The sequence below is a fragment of the Miniopterus schreibersii genome, assembly GCF_964146895.1.
Source record: "Miniopterus schreibersii genome assembly, chromosome: 3".
Lineage (NCBI taxonomy): Eukaryota > Metazoa > Chordata > Mammalia > Chiroptera > Miniopteridae > Miniopterus > Miniopterus schreibersii.
The window spans coordinates 16,970,644-16,989,170 of NC_138103.1; the positions used below are offsets into that span (position 1 = coordinate 16,970,644).

The following is an 18,527-nucleotide window of genomic DNA, read 5'->3' on the forward strand; positions in this document are numbered from 1 at the left end:
TGTCCTACTCCCTCTACTGACGTGGGGGTGACAGGACATAGAGTTGCAATTCAGTTGTTAAAAAATAAGACTGAAATACACTCCCGTTTCTCACGTTCCTGCCTGTGTATAGCTTTCAGCATAACAAGTATAAGTTAAAGTAATAACGATGATGATGATGATCTGTATCATCATAAAATAAGAAGGCAATAATGACAGTTGTGAAATGCCTACCACCTGCCATGCACAATGAGAAGTGTTATATGTATATACTTTCATTTAATTCTGCTACAATAAAAAGAGATGACTATAACACACATGTTCACACATTTCAGAAGAAGAAAAAGAGCCTGGGTTCAGAGTGGCTAGTAACTTACACTTGGTCAGTATGTGGCTAATTCAAAACCAATTCTGGCATAGTACCCAGCCCATGAATTTCTCTATGCCACACTACCCTCTTCCCCCTGCCATATGCCTCCCAAGGTAATTCCTTGGCAAAAGGATTTAGATCTAAAAAATATCTACCTATCCCTTCTGCGATCCCTTCCTCCATAAGTGCAAAATGCATCCCCTCCAGTGTAGAACACGCAGGAATATGCGCACGCACATTTTATCAATTATAGTAACCACTTCCAGACTACTTTGCACACGCCAGGCTGGGGGCTGGAGGTAAACACTTTTCCTATCCCCGCGCCTCACCTGAGGGAGCAGGCCGGGAGGAATTAAGTAACTTGCCCAAAGTCTTAGATCTAGGAGAGTTCCGATCAGGGTTTCGAGCCAGGCAGCCTGGCTCCAGTGCCCACACTCAACCACGAGGCCACACTGCCTCCCGGGGGCCCCACCCCCCAGTGGGACAGAGCCAGACAGAGCAGCCTGGGTCCCACCCAGCGGGACAAGCAGTGTTACCTTCCCGTGCTGGGAGCTGCGGGGACGTGCTCTGTGCTTGGTGAAGGCACAGATGTTTAATAACGTTGCAGTAGCGAGGAGGAGGTTACATAACACGGCTGAGCTATTTTTGAACTTTGGAAAATGCTGACTGCTCTTTTCAAAGTGCCTTCTGTAAAACCAGGAATGTTAAACATAAAGAATATTTCCCCCTTCCCCCTACTTTTTTTATTCTGAAATCCCAGAAGTGGAAACAGGTCCGCAGTAGGATCATTAAGATGTCACCCTGAGCAAGCCCTCCTTTGTACCCGCCCAGCATCATGAGCTATTAAGTCACTGCTACAGTGTCCCAACTCCACAAGCTCTGTGCATAAGATCGAGACCCACGAGGACCGCCGAGGGCCATAGCCAGCTAGCCCAAGGTGTCGTGCTTAACGGGCCAAAGCGGGACCCCGGGTCCTCTCAGTAATGCTTCGGGAACCATCAGGTGTGGCTTCATCTGAAGCTCTTCTGAAGCCATTAGCACCCTCCCTTCTGCACAGTGGGGGTAATGAGAGCTATTTGTTTACTAGATGCTTTACTAACAAGGCTTTTTAATCCAGTTGAACTGGAACTTTTAAAGCTTCAAGTCCTAACCCTAGAGTCCTGGGCTCCACTGACCAAGCTGATGGGTCTAACTCAGGTTGAAGATAGATCTGTTCTCTGCCTTCAGCCATCCAGACTGAAGGTCCCTTACTATCGGCAACCTAAATGTCCATCAAAGGGGGATGATTAAATAACAGATGATTAAATAACTTATACTACAGAATACAAGACAGCAATGGAGAGGAATAAGCTAGAATGTTTTATTTCTTTTAAAATTTTGAAACACGTGACATGTTAACCTTCGTTCTCCGTGGTAAGTATTGGGGTAGGTGTTTTATTGAACTCTGTACTTTTCCACACTATTTTTCTTTTTTCAGTATTTAAAAAAGAAGTTCCTGTTATCTGAGTTTGCCTTGAGACAAATGTCCCCCATCCTCATCAGACTGTACATTCTCTAAGGGGCGAGGTCACGCAGGGGCTAGCACAGGGTCCTCGCCTCGTCTTGCCTTGGAAAGGTGCCACTCTTTCCTGGGGGTGTGTAGAAGCACCGTGCTGATGGGGAAATGAGATGAGGGGCCTTTGCTTGTGCCGGGTTCCAGCCTCTCACACTAGGCGAGCGCCACGACGCCCCATAAATGGAAAAAGTTTCATTCCACGCCAGGCAGTGGGTGACGGCTTACCACATCTAACACATTACTTCCCTGGGGCTGAAATACCATCTACAAAATTGCTGCACTCAAAAGCATAACTCCTGGAAATAACACAACAGCCTTTCACAGCAGGAGGACTTTTTTTAGGAATGCATTCAGGGTGGTCACTGGAAGGAGATCTGAATGTCTTCCCAATTATCCTTCTCAAATTCCTTTTCCTGTATATATTATATTTCAATTGGCCTAAAATTGAGTTGTGTTTCCATCAAAATTATTTATATCTGAGTATTCCAGCTGCAGGGCACTTCTCATAATGAAAAGCAAGAATTCATTAGCCCAGTGCTTATCTTTGGACTGGCAGCAACCCTGCCTTTGAGAGAGGCTCCCATGTTTCCTACCGATTTACCTCAGTTCCTTCCTGATATTTGAACAATTATTTAAAATGCTGAAAGTGGCAATGTAGAAACACGATTGTTACAGAGGGGAGGAGAAGAGGGAAAGGAACATTTTAAACTCTTAATTTAAGAGTTTTTCAGGGTCATGTCAATTTTATGCACATATTACACATACACACGCACACACACACATATGCACACACAAATGCATACACACATACCTCCAGCTCCGGCCCAGAGATAATCCCTGAACTGTAGCAGACTCAAAGTCCTAAAACCTTCCAGAGACATTTTAGAGTGACGAGTTACTCTGCTAATAATAAACCAGTCTGCCAACTGTGATTTCTGGTGACCAGAAACAATCTCACTGATCACTCTGACAGTCACTGAATAATTGCTAGATGCTAAGCATGGTGCTAAGCAGCGTTTTTCATGCATCACCTCATTTCATCCTCACAAAACACTTAGAACACTGGTTCTCGATGCATGACCCCAGACCAGCAACATCAGCATCACCCAAGAACTTGTTAGGGCTACAAATTCTTGGTGTCCACTCTAGATTCTAAATTAGAGCCCCTGAGCATGGGGCCCAGGAATCTGATTTAACAAGCTCTCCTAGTGATTCTCATGCATACTGGAGTTTAGAATACAGATGCTATTATCACGCTTTGCAAGAAACAATTGAGGCCCAGAAAAGTAAATTGATTGTCCAAGTCATATAGAAAGTGGTTGAGACAAAATTTAAACCCTGACGAGTCTAACCCCAGAACCCAGTCCCTTAATCACGGTGCTACACTGCTCAGGATCTGAGGGATGAGCATGGATTAAATTAGTGAGCATCAGGCAAAAGCATGCAAAATGGATGCAGAGTGTGATCGTTCTAAATCTCAACAGCTGAGTCATAATGATGGGCGACAAAGAACAATGATGCTTCTTAGAAACATAAATGTTAACTTAAATGTCCACCAAGATAGGAGTCATTATATAAGTTATGATACATCCAAGTGATGGAATATAATGCAGCTTTTGGTGTTTGCCAAGATTTCCAATGACCTACAGAAATATTTAGGACATAAGAAGGGAAGAAATTCAGATACACACTCAAACAGAGACTAGGAGCACCAGTGTGGGCAGTTTTTCCAAATGTTAGCATGTTGGTGAGGATGTGGGAAGTCAAGTGATTTCACAAATGGCTGGTGTGAATATAAATTGATATAGTTACTTTGTAGGACAATCTGGCAATAGAAACTTAAATTTTATTTTTTTATTTTTATTTTTAAAATTTATTTTATTGATTTCAGAGAGAGAGGAAGAGAGAGGGAGAGAGAGATGGAAACACAATGATGAGAGAGTGTCATTGATCGGATGCCTCCTGCATGTCTCCTACCGGGGATCGAACCCGCAACCCGGGCACGTGCCCTGACTGGGAATCGAGCCACCATCACCTGAATCATAGGTCAATGCTCAACTGCTGAGCCACGGAGGCCGGGCAATACTTAAATCTTAAAATGCACTTGCTTTATGACTCCCAAATTCTACCTCTCAGAATCAACCCTAGAGAAATACTTCCACATGAGCATAAAGAAGCACATAGGATGATTAGCAGTGCAGTGTAGTTTCTAATGGAAAAAACCTAAAACAGCCTAAATTTCTATCATTATGGAGGCTGGATAAATAAATCATGGTATGTTCCTATGGAATGTGTAAGTTACAAAGAATGTAGATATTCATATATATATATATGTCTATATATGCATATCTATATACACATATCTCTACATATTCATACATGTGTGCATACACATATATCTACATATACACACGTATATACTTGAAATATATCTATAGATAATTGATGGATGGATAGACAGATCTCAAGTGTAGATTTCCAAGGTATACTGTTGAGTAAAAACAGTAAGTTGAAGGACACAACATACGAAGCTACTTGAAAACAAAAGGAGAGAAAGGAGGAAGGGGTCAGAGAAATGCAGAATCAACCAAAATAATCCCATAAGCACATACACAACAGTCCTGATTTTCAGTGCGCATTTTCAGCAATGAGTATGCATTGTTCTTAGTATTTAAACAAACAAGAGCAACAACAACCCAACTCTGATCCCAGGCAAAGAGAGACAAGCAAAGTGCCCCCTCTTACTGGTGCAGAGTGTGCAGCGGGACCTCTGGCTTCTCTGTCTGCCCGTAGCAGCTGGTCTTGGCCTCCGGGATGTAGGAGAACCTCTCCAACATGGAAGATGCGGCAGTGGTTAGGATGCCCAGGCCATCCCTCACTCTTGCCTCCAGGCTGTAGTCCCAGTCATCATAGGAGACTGAAATGAGTCCTGATGGAAACTCTTTGGGGATGAGCTCTGTGTTCCCAGAGACCAAGCTGGGGACAATCCAGAAGAAATCATACCCAGTGAGGCCAAGGGAGCGGGCCTCGCTCAGGATGAGGACAGCCTCGTCTTTGGAGCAGTAGAGCAAGATGACAGAAGAGTGGATCTTCTTCAGCTGGACTTGCGTCTTTGCGTCCTCAAAGGAAGTGTCCAGGGTGATCACGTTCTGCATGTCCCAGCCCACAAAGCTGTTGTCCACTGTGGTCTTAATGAAGCTGATGAAGTCCCTGTAGCCAGGGAAGATGGTGGTCACCAGGGAGAAGACATGCCAGTCGTAATCCTGCATGATCTTCATCATGACCATGGCCTGTTGTTGGATGGACGCTCCAAACTGGAAGAAGGTAGACGTCGGATCCTGCCAACAGGTAAAAAAAAGGGAAACAGGATGAAGGCAGAAGGCAGTGTATATAGCTCGACTTGTCTTTATAGGCTTAGAGAAGGCCCCTCCTAGAAGTGAGGGAAAATAAATCACATACCATTCATTCTCAAACATGCCCGAGCACCTACTATACGCCCCACCCTGGAATAGATACTGGAAATACAAAGATGAGAGGCCCTGAACTTGGAGCCCACACCATCATCTATTCTTCTCATTTTCTTCTGAGAGTGAGAGTTCACCCCATCTGCCCGCCCCTTTGAGTCCATATGTTTCCAACAGAATGGACTCTCTCTGGCCCCCTGGCTCATAACAGGAAAACGAAACTAAGAGAGACAAAAAGACATCAGTAAATAGAGAGAGATTCCTGATGACACCCTTGGACCACCTGGAGTCTGCTGTGCCTGAAGCCATGTACTCTGGACCTGTTGGTTTATAAGCCAACAAGTTCCCATGTTCACTTCAGCCAATTTGAGCAGAATTTCTGTCACTTGAAATCTAGACTCCTGTGTAATATAGATAAAGTATAATAAATGCTGGGTAGACATCTACCTGCTCCATCAACAAATATTTGATGAGCACCTAACTATGCAGCAACAGCATTTAAGAGCTTGGAAAAATGACATATAAGACAGACGCAGGCATGGTCTCTGCCTTCATAGATCTGTGGGGAATTTGAGGAAGAGCAGCTTCCACAAACTAGGGACTGAGAGAGGTGTTGAAGGAGAATCCAGGTGTGACAGAGGGAAAATGGGTGGACACTAGAGGCAGAGGAGCCCTGAGAATACATCTTGACTATTCCCGAAACTGCAGATAAGTGCATTATGGTTTGTGAAATAGAAGTGACGAGATGATGTTGGAGAGCTTGGCAGGAACCCCATCACATATGGCCTCAGGGGCTATGTTCAGGCCTTCTGAGCTCTTACACTGGGAAGTGGCGTGGTAACTCGGATTGAGTTGAAGGGCTTCTAATAGTCCTAACATCTCCCTAAACCTATGATCTAGTCACAAGTACAAGTTTCCATTTGGAAAAGGCAGGTGATGCATACAGTTGTATAATTTACAAATTACCTTCACACCCCTTAACTCATCAGGTCTCCAAGATGATCCTCTGAGGCTGGTCTATTGTTAGCAGGCAGGAAAGAGCCACGAAATGGTCAGAGGTAATGAGTGTCCAAGCTTGGGCTCTGAGTCCATGTCGGGCACTCTTTCCAACACAAACCACAGCCTTCTTGGGATCACTGAAGATCTGTGTATAGAAGATGCTTAAACCATGGTGCAAAAATGCCAGTGAAACAGAAGGTATGGCTCTGTGTTATAAAAAAACAGGATTTGACAAATGCTGAGATGTATTTCTTCCTGGGAACTAAAGGAATTCTCAAAGGGCCCTTATTGTAATGCAGCCATGCTTTCATTCTGCATTCTGCATTCACCGTGGGCACTTACCACACACTCGGTAGCACGAATGGGGACTGTGTGTGTGTGTGTGTGTGTGTGTGTGTGTGTTTTGAGTGAATGATTCCATTCATGTCTTTCAGAACAATACTTTGTAGCTGTGCATCTCAGCTCTTTGAACAAGTCTGCATAGTTTTTCCTGTGGGCGCTCACTGAACAGAAAGTTTTATCTGAATGGGCCAAAAGCTACATTTCTTCGAAACACTCCCCTTTTCCAAAATGCATGGGTTAGGGGGATAATTTGAGTGCACCGTGGCTTGAAGGAAGAGAGAAAAAACAGGAATAAATGCCTTCTGGGCCCCTTCCAACATCACAGTTCTATGAGTTTTACCTAATTAAATCAATTAAAATGGGAAACAGATTTAAAGACTTTGGATAATTATCTTTTCCCCTACAGTAGCTTTTGGAGAAATCCAATATTCTTGGATTGATTAATCATTTTAAATCATCCTCAACAAGACTGTAAACTACTCAAGGGCAAAGGTTTTCCTCTTCTCTCCTCAATCCCCTGTCCCTGGAACCTGGCGAAGGCTTGGCACATGACATATCAGTTAATGGAGGGCGAGGAGACGCATGAGAGAATGAATGTGTGAACAAAGCCTAAGAAGCACGTCCTTGGTTTAAACATAAAGTGAAAAGGAAGAATTCAGTATCTGGGGTTGTATTTTGTGTGGCTCTTGAATGTCATGTCCAAAAATGAAACGCTTTCAACATTATCACCCTATTGTCCTGAGGAACCACTCCTCCATCAAATACCCCAAAATGCACTTAATGTGTCCTTTTCTAGTAAGGAGGAGAATATCGGAGCCCTATAAGCCCCAGCATGTGTCCATAGAACCTCCTTAAATACCAAAAAAGGCAACAACATAATGAACCCACCCACAGAAGAAAGCACAGACGTGAAGTCACAAGGCAGCTATAGTCATCAGCCTCAGGCACTGTCAGGTGCCCCTTGGAATGGGACTGAAAAGTTCCAAACTTAATTACAGAAGAAATGGAATAAGTCCCAAGGAGCAAAGATGCCTCTGAGGAAGCCAGTCGCCAGTTACATTACGACCACTAAAGGCAATGGGACCAGCATCTTCTTGCACTGAACATGCAAGGAACAAAGAAAGTTCTCAGAAGGACACATGCTAGGGCACAGCTGGAACCCAATGACAAAGGTCTCTGAGACAACCCACACACGTAAACCTCCTCGGGATAACTGGTATCGGTGGAGGTGCAGGTCAAACGTGCTAGACGTAGGAGTTGATGGTATGTGGATGCTCCAACGCCCTTGCACCATGTACTGTGAGCAAGATATGAACAGTGGGCCCATGAGCATCTTTGTGCACAAGACGGAGCTGTAAGCACAATTAGTTTTATCTGCCTTTCCACATAAAGAGGAGGGCATGGCTGCATTGGGAACTTTATAAAGAAGAAAGATAATCATAGGGGTAGTAGTTCATTGGCCAAGAGCTTGGCACAGGCCATCTGGGGAAGAGTATGTGCAAGCTCCTTGCCTTGTGCCATCCCCAGCCCCGTGTCTTGCAATACTTTAATCCAAGCCAAACCTCTCCTGTTACCCTATTGTGATCCTCATTAATATCTTCTCCCTGAGTGAAGTGCAGTGTAACTTCTGGGGTCAAACTACCCAGGTACCGATGCTAATTGTGTGGCCTTGGAAAAACTCACTTAACCTTTCCAAGCCTCAGTTTGCATGTGTGTGCAATGGGTATGGCAATGGTAATAATTATACCAGCTAACATGCAAGAAGTGCCTACTCTTTGACAGTCATGTGGCTCAGCACTTTCTAAGTAGTATATCCTTTAATCCCACCCCTAGCCATCTTCCTAAACTGGTGCTAGTATTATTTTCCCGATTTTAGAAATGAAGAAACAGACTCAGAGGTAGAGTGACTTTTCCAGGGTCACACAGGTAGTGAGTCAGGTTTACCTGCCTTCAAGATTCCAAGTTTTTCACCGCCACACTATACTGTTGGCAATGATAGCATTTCGTCATCGAGTTGTAAGGATTACATATTCTCTCTGTATAGAAGCACCCAGTACAGTACCCACCACATATCAAATGCTCAACAAATGTAAGTCACTGTTATTTCCCCATGAGCCAGGAATCTTAGTATCTCAAGTCAGGGGCTATGTCCTCTGCTAAAGAGGTCATTCACACTCTGGACTTTAGCATCTCACCTACTCGACCTATTCATGGCTGCCTGATGGTTTAACCAATCCACTTCTCTATTCTATAGTCACCTACCCACCCCCAGACCTGCCACATTAAATTTAGACTCTCTAGCCTAGCCCTGCATACACACCAGTCAAACCTTGTAGTTGAAACAGCAGGGGGTCTGGGCTCTATCGGACCTGAGTTCAAGTCCTGGCACTGCATTAACTAGCCATGTGACCATGGGTAACCACTTAAACTTTCTGCATCTGAGCTTCTTTGGGAATTATAAGCACCACCTCATGAGGCTGCTATGAAGATGGGATGAACTGGTAAGAGTAACAGGCTCATCTATCCATGGGGACTCCAACAGCTCAAGGGCTCCTCTCCAAGTGCTCTGCACTCTAGACCACATGGACATGCCAGAAACCTAAAGAGAACCTTATCCTGCTTCAGAAACTGGCATCTCCAGATCTACTGGCATGCTAGTCTTACTCCCTGCAAACCAGCCCACTCTCCCTGAGCCCAAGGAGGCTGCGTGAAGAGAAGGAACTGTCTTCCCTCACACTGATGAGTAATGCTTTGGAGAGATACCATCACTTGTGTCCTTCATGGACCTCACACAGTTACCTTACACCACTTTCACTTCCACCAGCATCTGAAACAATCGTCAAAAACCACTGTAGACCAAACATTGTAATCCCCTTGAAGGGGTGGAAGCGAGAGTTATTTGCAAAACATAATTGCACAGCGAGGCACTGAAGAGGCTCATGTTTAGCCTTGGGTTTTTCTGAGGTGGTTTTATGGACTGGCAGGAGGTGATGGGGGAGTTGGCCACGTTCCCAGGGCCTGGCAGCTGACATGCCAAATGGCCCTTTCTTTCAGGGCCTTCAACATTCTTCCTGCTCCCTGCCTGGACAGCAGAGGCTGGCACTCCTGCACTTAACCTCTCCTGCCCTCACTCAGCCTGTCCTTTTCGGATTCTGTAGATCAGTCTCCAACCACCTCTGGCACCAGCTTCCTCAGCAGCGTGAAGCCGGGGGAGAGGAACAGATTTCAGACACCCACTTGGGTTCTGAGGCAAAAGCAGTTTCCCCTGCTCGCTGCTCTGCAGAACACAGAACAAACTGTTTCAAACACAGAGCGAGGGAGGCGGGGAGGTGTGGGATTCCAGGTGTCTGCTCTCAACTCTCTGTTTCAGTCCCACATGAGGGCTCACTCTAATGTTCTAGAATGTTCCAGAGCTTGACTGCATCCTCAGGGTGAGATCTGACTCCATGGGTATCATAGCTTGATGTTTAATAACATCCAATACCAACTTTCATTTCACTTACTCATCCACAAAGGCTATCAAGGGCACCTACACCCATTATCTCTGATTCTAAGTCCCCAAGAGCTGAGGCATTGCAAGTGGTTATAACTCTCATGGATGGCATTTCCCATAAAGACACAGGAGGAAAGGTTAAGTGATTTCCCTAAAATCCATGTGGCCCCAAGCTGCCAGTAGCTCAGTTATTGCAAAATGTCATCCAATGTTTCCTTACACACAACAGAGGCTGTCATTCCTGGCTGCACAGGGGAACCACTTGGAAAGTTATTTAAAAGCATCAATGCTTGTGCCCCACGCCAGTCTAATTGAAACGGAATTTCTGTGACCTTAGTATATGAACTCCAACACTGATTTATTTGTTTTTCTCTCTCATCTCAATGGCAGGGTGTTATTCAAGTTAGTGTCTTCAAAGCCTAGTATGATGTCTGGCACACAGTAGGGGCCCAGTAAACATTTGGTGAGGAAATAAATGAGCAGGAAGCTCATCCCCAGGAAGCATGAGAGGACTGGTCAACCCTGCCCCCATTTCCATAGCTTATTTTCCTTCTGCCTGCCAGGGTGGGTACCAACAAAAAGGCTAATGGTGCAGGTGACCCAGCAAAGATCAAGAGAAACTCCTTGGGAATTTTCTTTCTCCTGCCAGAGGATTGCCTTGTTGAGCCCTGAGGTACTTTCTGCTATTCTTATTGTGTATCCACTGAGCTTTTAAACATTTTTCATTTCAGTTTCCATGGATGAGATAAAAAGTAAAGGTATCGCCAGGCCGGGTGTGGCTCAGCGGTTGAGCATTGACCTAGGATCCAGGCGATCGGGGTTCGATTCCAGGTCAGGGCACATGCCCAGGTTGCGGGCTCGGTCCCCAGTCAGGGGCGTGCAGGAGGCAGCCGATCAATGACTCTCTCATCATTGATGTTTCTCTCTCTCTCCCTCTACTTTCCTCTCTCTGAAATCAATAAAGATATATTTTAAAAAAATAAAAAATAAAGGTATCAAGCTTGATACACTTGAGGATTCAGATGAATAGCATTCTCATATACATATAAGCTGAACCTGTCCTACTGGAGGATTTCTATCCCATAACCACCCATCCTCCTTCTCATCATCATCCCCCACCACCATCATCATCATCATCACCACCTACCATCATCATCCTCCACCACCATCAACATCATCATCATCATCACCACCTACCATCATCATCATCATCCCCCACCACCATCATTATCATCATCATCATCCCCCACCACCATCAGTATCATCATCCCCCACCACCAGCAGCATCATCATCGTCACCTACCATCAACATCATCATCATCATCATCGTCACCTACCATCATTATCATCCCCCACACCACCAACATCATCATCGTCATCCCCCACCACCATCAGTATCAACATCATCACCATCATCATCCATCACCACATCCATCCATCCTCATCATCATCATTATCCACCACCACCATTATAATCATCATCATCATCATTGTCACCTACCACCACCATCAACATCATCACCCCCATCATCACCACCATCATCATCATCATCCATCACCACATCCATCCATCCTCCTCCTCCTCACCAAAATGATCCACCCCCATCATTATAATCATCGCCCACCATCATCATCATCCATCACCGTGCTGGTGACCATGGGTATCATCACAGCTAGCAGTAATTGGCCAGGTCCGATATGTGGTACAATGTAGCATGTAGTAAGGTGTCTTATTATTATCCTTCAGAGAATGTAACTTGCCCAAGCTCACAGCTGGTACATGGCAGGGCCAGGATTCAAGGCCCAGGCAATCTGAATCTGGAATCTGGATGCCTAGTTACTTGGAAAGTGATATCAGGTGTGCGGAACAGGAAACAGAAGTGTGTGTGTGTGTGTGTGTGTGTGTGTGTGTGTGTGTGTGTATTCCATAACCACCACTCAGTCTTTCTTGAGGCACAAAACCAGAAAAAAAAACAACCCGGAAACGGGAATCAATGTCAAAGATGTCACATCAGTTGGTGATTGGTTTGTGTAGGGGACTGGGACCAAGAGGGGAAATCATCCTCAGGTACCATTTCCCAAAAGCACATCCGCGCCATTCTTCACAAACACAGTTTCATCCCAAGCAACCTCCACTCCCCGGACCACTTTATGACTTCTGTTCTGTCTTTCATTTTTCCCCTATGAGGGAAGAAGAAGGGGTCTCTTCCCACAGTCACTACTACAGTTAACCACCATTCAAGCCAGAGGCATCTATTAGTTGTTCACCAGCCCACAGGTTTATTTCTTTTTCCTTCCCCTATTATACCTGCTCACGTTCAGACGGCCGGCCATTCTCTCTCAAACTAGGGAGTCTCTATCCCAGTCTCACCCCTCTCTCACTGCTAATGGATCTATTAGAGAGCAATTGGTTGCTTCCCTCACGCAGCCAGGGATGGAGCCTGCAACCGAGTTACATGCCCTTGACCAGAATTGAACCAGAGGCCCTTCAGTCCATGGGCTGGTGCTCTAACTACTGAGCCAAACCAGTTAGGACATGGAGTTTTTTTTAACTTTCAAATTGCAGCATTGTGTTCCTCTGCTTAATTTTTTTCAGCAGCTCCTCTAACCTTCAGAATAAAGTAGAAACACACACCATGACAGTTCAAGTGTCTGGGCCTCAGCATCTCTCTCAGTACCTGAGAGAGGTCAGGTGCTCCATAAATGTAACAAATTGAATTCCTGAGTGATCTAATGAAGCCAAGTAATGGGTGTTGAAAGGAAAATCAAAGGAAGCCTTCATATATTCCCCTGTCCATCACTTCCCCAAAACACATGAGCTCCATCACCCACAAACACAGAATTCGACTAAGCAATCTCCACTCATTGGACCATTTTATAATTTATGTTCTATCCCCCAGTTTGCTTCGCTCAGGAGCAAATCCACCAGCATTTTTCTAAAAGAGCCTATCACCACTTTGCTCTCTCCTCTCCTTTCTTCAAATGAGAAGTTTAATCTTAAGTTTCTGGTGACGGTTGGGTTCCCAGCTTGGGTAGCTATCCAAGGCGGCTGGAGTGCTCTGATGCAGAAACCAGGAGGGGAACACCAGTCTTAACTCGGAGTCTGTGCACTAGTCTCTCGGAACAGAGTGGAGGGGATGGATATTAAGCAAGGTAATGTCTAAGAAGAGCTCTACAGTTTGGAGGTCAAGAAAGGGAGCCACATAGAACTACCAATCCTTCAACCACATCCGAGCCTGGGCTTCCAACCCAGCACCTATTGGCCACATGTGACTATTTAAATATAAATTTAAATAATTTGGTTTCTCAGTCACACTAGCCACATTTCAAGAGCTCAACAGTTTAAACTTTAAAGCTGATCCCTGCCAGTCTTATCCCTAAAGATGCCAATTCAGTTGGTCTGGGACAGGGCCCAGGATTTTTTTTGTTCCCTGGGTGAGTGTAATGTGCAGTCAGGGCTGAAAACACTAATCTAAGCCTTCAGTTTCCAACCCTGTAGCTGTGCATCAGCTCACTTGGGGAATTTTTTACGCTTACAGATTTCTAGGCTCCACACCATCCCCACTGAATCAGAATCTCCATTACGGATCCCTATAATATGTATTTTCCCCAGAATCTTCTGATGGACAGCAAGATGGGGCACAGCTAAGTCCAACTTCCCAATTTTCTAGGTGAGGAAACTAAGGTCGGGAATCTTGGATGACTTTCTCCACATGAGTAGTACCGCGTGAACAGGTACAGGGCCTCTCGCCTCCTAATTTGACTCTCTTTGTTGATGCATGATGTCATCGGGCATGAAATGCTTTCTACAAGGAACAGGGGGTTTGTAGGACAGATACGGGCTTTGCTTACAGCCCACCTGGGATCTCCTTCTTACCGCAAGCGAGTTATTTAACTTATAGCCCCGTTCCCCCATCTGAAAAGGGTCCCTGGGCATATTTTCAGAGATAATGCACATAAAGCACTTGGCATATAGGTGCCACTTGGTCAGGTTGGCTTGATGTTAATGGTGGTGACCATTAAGCCCCAAGTCTCACCTCCATCATGGACTTCTTAGGGTCCCACTTCCCACTTATCCCTCCTCTTCTGAATTTCCAGCACCCTTGTCTTTATGTTCCATCCCTCAGCCCTGACTTGTGTGTGGCTGCCTAGTTTCCGAGGGGCAGGCATCTCACCCGCCCCTCAGACTAGAATTCTGGAGGGCAGGGCACCATGCCCTTCTGAGGCCTCCTCAGAACCTGGCCTGGCACCAGGCCACTGCCTTGGGAATGAAACTTGGAATAGCATTCTGAGTCTGCAAGGCTGCCCGTGGGCAGAAAGGGAGACTAGTGCTTTATGTATCTGAATGACTCTGCCAGGTGTGCTGCTCTAGGAAGCAACATTCATCTACCGATCGGCTTTCATTCATTCAGTGAATTTAACACTCTGATTATGTACCAGGCATTGTTCGGGGAAGGGAATCTAGCAAAGAAGGCTACCAAAGCGAAGGTCCCTGCTTTTATGAAGTGTCCATTTTTATGGGAAGAGCTAGACAAGGAAGGAGGAAATCAGTACATAGACTAGTTTCCAGGAAAGCAGATGAGCAATAGTTCAGGAGTGCCATGGAAAGCAGCAGAGCTCCGCTTTACTTTATTTTTTAAAATATGTTTTCATTGATTTTTTTAGGGAGAGAGATAGAGAGATAGAAACATCGATGAGAGAGAAACATCATCGATTGGCTGCCTCCTGCACGCCCCTTACTAGGGATAGAGCCCGCAACCCGGGCATGTGCCCTGATTGGCAATCAAACCGTGATCTCTGGGTTCCTGGGTGGACGCTCAACCACTCAGCCACGCTGGCAGGGCAGAGGAGCTCCATTGTAGATCAGCTGGTTGGCTACATTGGCACTAATCAAAAGAATGCCAAGGAAAAAGCTGAGAAGTGGGAAGAGCCATCCAAGCAGAAGGAGCAGCATGTGAAAAGGTAGGAAAGGGTTTAGCAAGTTCAGGGAATGAAGGAAGGTCCGAACAGCTGACATTTAAAGGAGAGCGGTGAGGGATGAGTTAGGACAGTAAACAGAGGCCATATCACACAGCGGGTGTCTGTAGATCATGGAAGGGGATCTGGATTTAATTCTAGGCCCATGTCATTTCAAACAACTCCTCTGTTAAATGCACCATTAGTGTCTCCCAGCAGGGGAGCTGGGAAGGGACCTGGAACTTTGGGCATGTTGGGGTTTCATGTGAGCCAGCCCTGTTCTTCCCTTTGGGGTTCTGATCTGTCCCCAGAGGGCAGCCTACATTGAAGATACTGTAAAGCATGTAACTGTTGGCTATATCATCTAGTCAACTGGTACCCTAACCTTGAATGGCAAGGCTGGAACTCCCATGTCTACCTGGGCATTCCAGACCTTGTCTCAGCTCATCAGCCAGAGCCAAGCTCTCCCTCTAGCGAGTAATACAATGCTGGAGGAGAGTATGCACAAACGTACCGAGAGATGTATTTCTTGCCTCCAGTGGCAACTAGTTTAGAACAGCCCAATATCCTCTGCATTCATCAGAACCACACGATGATTGATGCCCTTGGCCCCAGCCTGGCTTTCTGGATCGTTAGCAGAGCTGGCCAAGAAGGAACACCTGCTGAGATTCATGCTCTTATTTCTACGCAAGGACAGAGCAAAGGCGGAAGCTGGCTTCACCCAAGTGCTCTGTCAAGCTGCAGGTGAGCATCTAACTCAAGGCTTCCAAACAGGGTCGTTAGCAATTATGAATTGCCGGAGGCGACACAGGAGCATCATTTTTGTTGTTGTAGTTATGTTTTATTTTGGTTTTTTGCCAGTCTCCACTGTGACTAAGCCACTGGCCTTGCTCTGTGAACCTGAAGCCTTTTTTTTTTCAGATCCCTTTTCTTAGGGAAGCAAGAACCTCCCTGAGCCACATCGGAGGCATTTGTTATTCTGACCACGGATCATCCTTCCTTCCCTTACTGGTGATAGTGAGTGTCCACCAGGAGTCATCCTTTCCCCTCTTTCTGTCAAGCCAATTGGCTCATCCAATCCCCACAATATCAGCAATTGGTTCAAGGGTAGGAACATGTCCTAACCCGGTCTATTCAGACTGACTCCCAGGATTTGTAGAGAAAGCACCTAGGAAAAGACAATTTCTCTTATTGTTAGACTTGAATCTGAAAGGACACTGAGCCAGAATTTCTGGCAGCCATCCTGCCACCACCATATACCACCCTGAGAAGGAAACCAAAGCCAAAGGCAAAGCTGAAAGATGGAGAGTTACCAAGTTCTAACATCCTCATTGAGCACCTTGTTCAAGCCACACCTGAAGCCAAGTACCCATGCTGTCATTGCATGTCCCAGTTATCTCTTTTTGTTTAAGCCAACTAGAATTAGCTTTTCTGTCACTGGCAACCGAAGATTCCTGGTGCCACTTTGGCTACGGGGAAAAAAGGAGAGAATCATGCGATTAATTCCCCATTCACCTTCCAAACTTAGATCAGAAGAGCTCACACCACAGATAGGTGCATTTCCCTTCACCATCCTTCCCTTTTCTTATCCACGCCTCCCCCGGGGCAGCCGCCCCTCTCCACTATCTCCCTCTTTCCGAATGAGCTCTTTATCCATTTTTTTATTGCTGATTTTTCTTCAATGTGCCTCTGTGCTTGGTTTCCTCAGAGTCTGACAGCCACAGCCGCCGTGACCCAGACGAAAGACATGACAAGTTGCCACCAATGATAATCATTTGTCATTAAGCTGTCCCAGCAAAGAGAAAAAGCAAACTGGTCCTGTTCGTTAAGTCTCCATCTCTTGCTGTCACACACAGAAGGGCTGCTGCTGAACCGAACGAGGCAGCTTTATTTCTGGAAAAAGGAGAGTCTCGGCATCCCCATAACACTTGCTGGGGGCAGGCCCTGGTGGTAAACATTCTAGTAGAAACGTCCCCTTGAAAACACCCCACTGTTCTCTAAGAAACATCTACCAACAGCTCTGAGCTGAGCCTGCGGAAGACACTGCTTCCCCCTCCGGGAGCCTGTATGTTCATGTTATTAAAGGCCCAGAAGTTGGTGCCAAATAGACAGAGGGTTCAGGCCTTGGCTCTTACTCTTACTAACGTCAGGACCTTGGGCAGAATCCTTAATATCTTCCAGACACCACTTTCTCATTTTTAAAGTGGAGGGAACATCAGTCCCTACCTTAAGGAGGTTGGTGTGATTGCGAGAATGCATGGATTGCTCTCAGCTCATATCAAGAGCTTGATTAACGGGAGCTGGGATGGCTGGGGCTGTTGTCACCATGAAAGAATGAACCACAATGACAACAGTGAAACACAAAGCCCTACAGCCCACCAGCACAGCATCTATGCAGACAGACAGTCCCCTGTGGCTCTTTCCACATGTTCCCTAAATGTCTTCATAACAGCCCGACACCATGGCTCCCGAGGAGCCCGCACTGTGTGCCAGGCTCGAGCTGAGACGAGATGACAACTCGGCCCACTGTTAAAACTGGAAGCCCCACATCCTCAGGACCCCTTCAGTTGTGCGCAAACCAGAACCACTCTCCAGCCAAGCCAAGAGCTTCAAGTGCATTTAATACACCGACCTTCCGGGAAAGCATTTCTGCTCCCACTATACAGTTGAAGAAGTTGAGACACAGAGGGATGTGCTTCATTATTTTAATAAACATGGGAAGCACTGGGGACCTTGTCCCACTGCAGATGCTACCCAGTGGATGCAGGCTGGAGCACTGCCCACAAGGTCCCAGGTGGCACCATGTGCTGGTCCAGGGACAAATCTTTGAGGAGCAATATTGGAGAGGCTCAGTGGCATGGCCAAGGTCACGCACAGCATTTGGCAGAGCAGAGGTTCAGACCTAGGGGTCAGGCCCCACAGCAGCCTTCAGCCATGAAGGAGTCCTCTTTCTTCCAGGGAGGAATGGGGAGCGACACAAGACAGTGTCTGAAATCCTCACCCCTGTGTGTTTCCATTGGGCGACAGCTGCAAGTCACAGCCTGTCGATCCTGTCGTCTTATCTGACAAAGTGCTTCTGGGAGAGGCTGTGAGTCAGATGCACTGAACTGTGTGGAAGGAAAGGAAGAGGGGCCCCCGAGTGAGAAAGCTGGAGCCCCCAGGAACCCCACAAGTTCGGGGAGGAGCCTGTCATTCAGAAGGTGCCCACACCCATCTGAGGGTAAGAAATGATTCTACTGGGAGGGAAGCCACCCTCTCTCCTGCGTGCAGGCCCTGCTGCTTTCAAACTTGAGGGAGTGGCTCGGTCTCTCTGAGTCCCCATGTTTTCATCTTTGAAATGGACCTAGTGGGACTCTAGTTACCTGGAGG

The 18,527-nt window shown here is 46.2% G+C and overlaps 1 protein-coding gene across 1 annotated transcript in view; it reads right to left on the bottom strand.

The window, feature by feature from the left end:
* The window catches only part of GRIN2A (glutamate ionotropic receptor NMDA type subunit 2A), a gene marked incomplete at its 5' end in the record, with an annotated part of 356,407 nt that overhangs the window by 154,823 nt on the left and 183,057 nt on the right, over positions 1-18,527 (bottom strand). Inside the window, one exon of the mRNA XM_081131656.1 lies at positions 4,650-5,242. Within this exon, the coding sequence (XP_080987782.1) occupies positions 4,650-5,242 (593 nt within the window). The remainder of the gene's footprint in view (positions 1-4,649; positions 5,243-18,527) is intronic.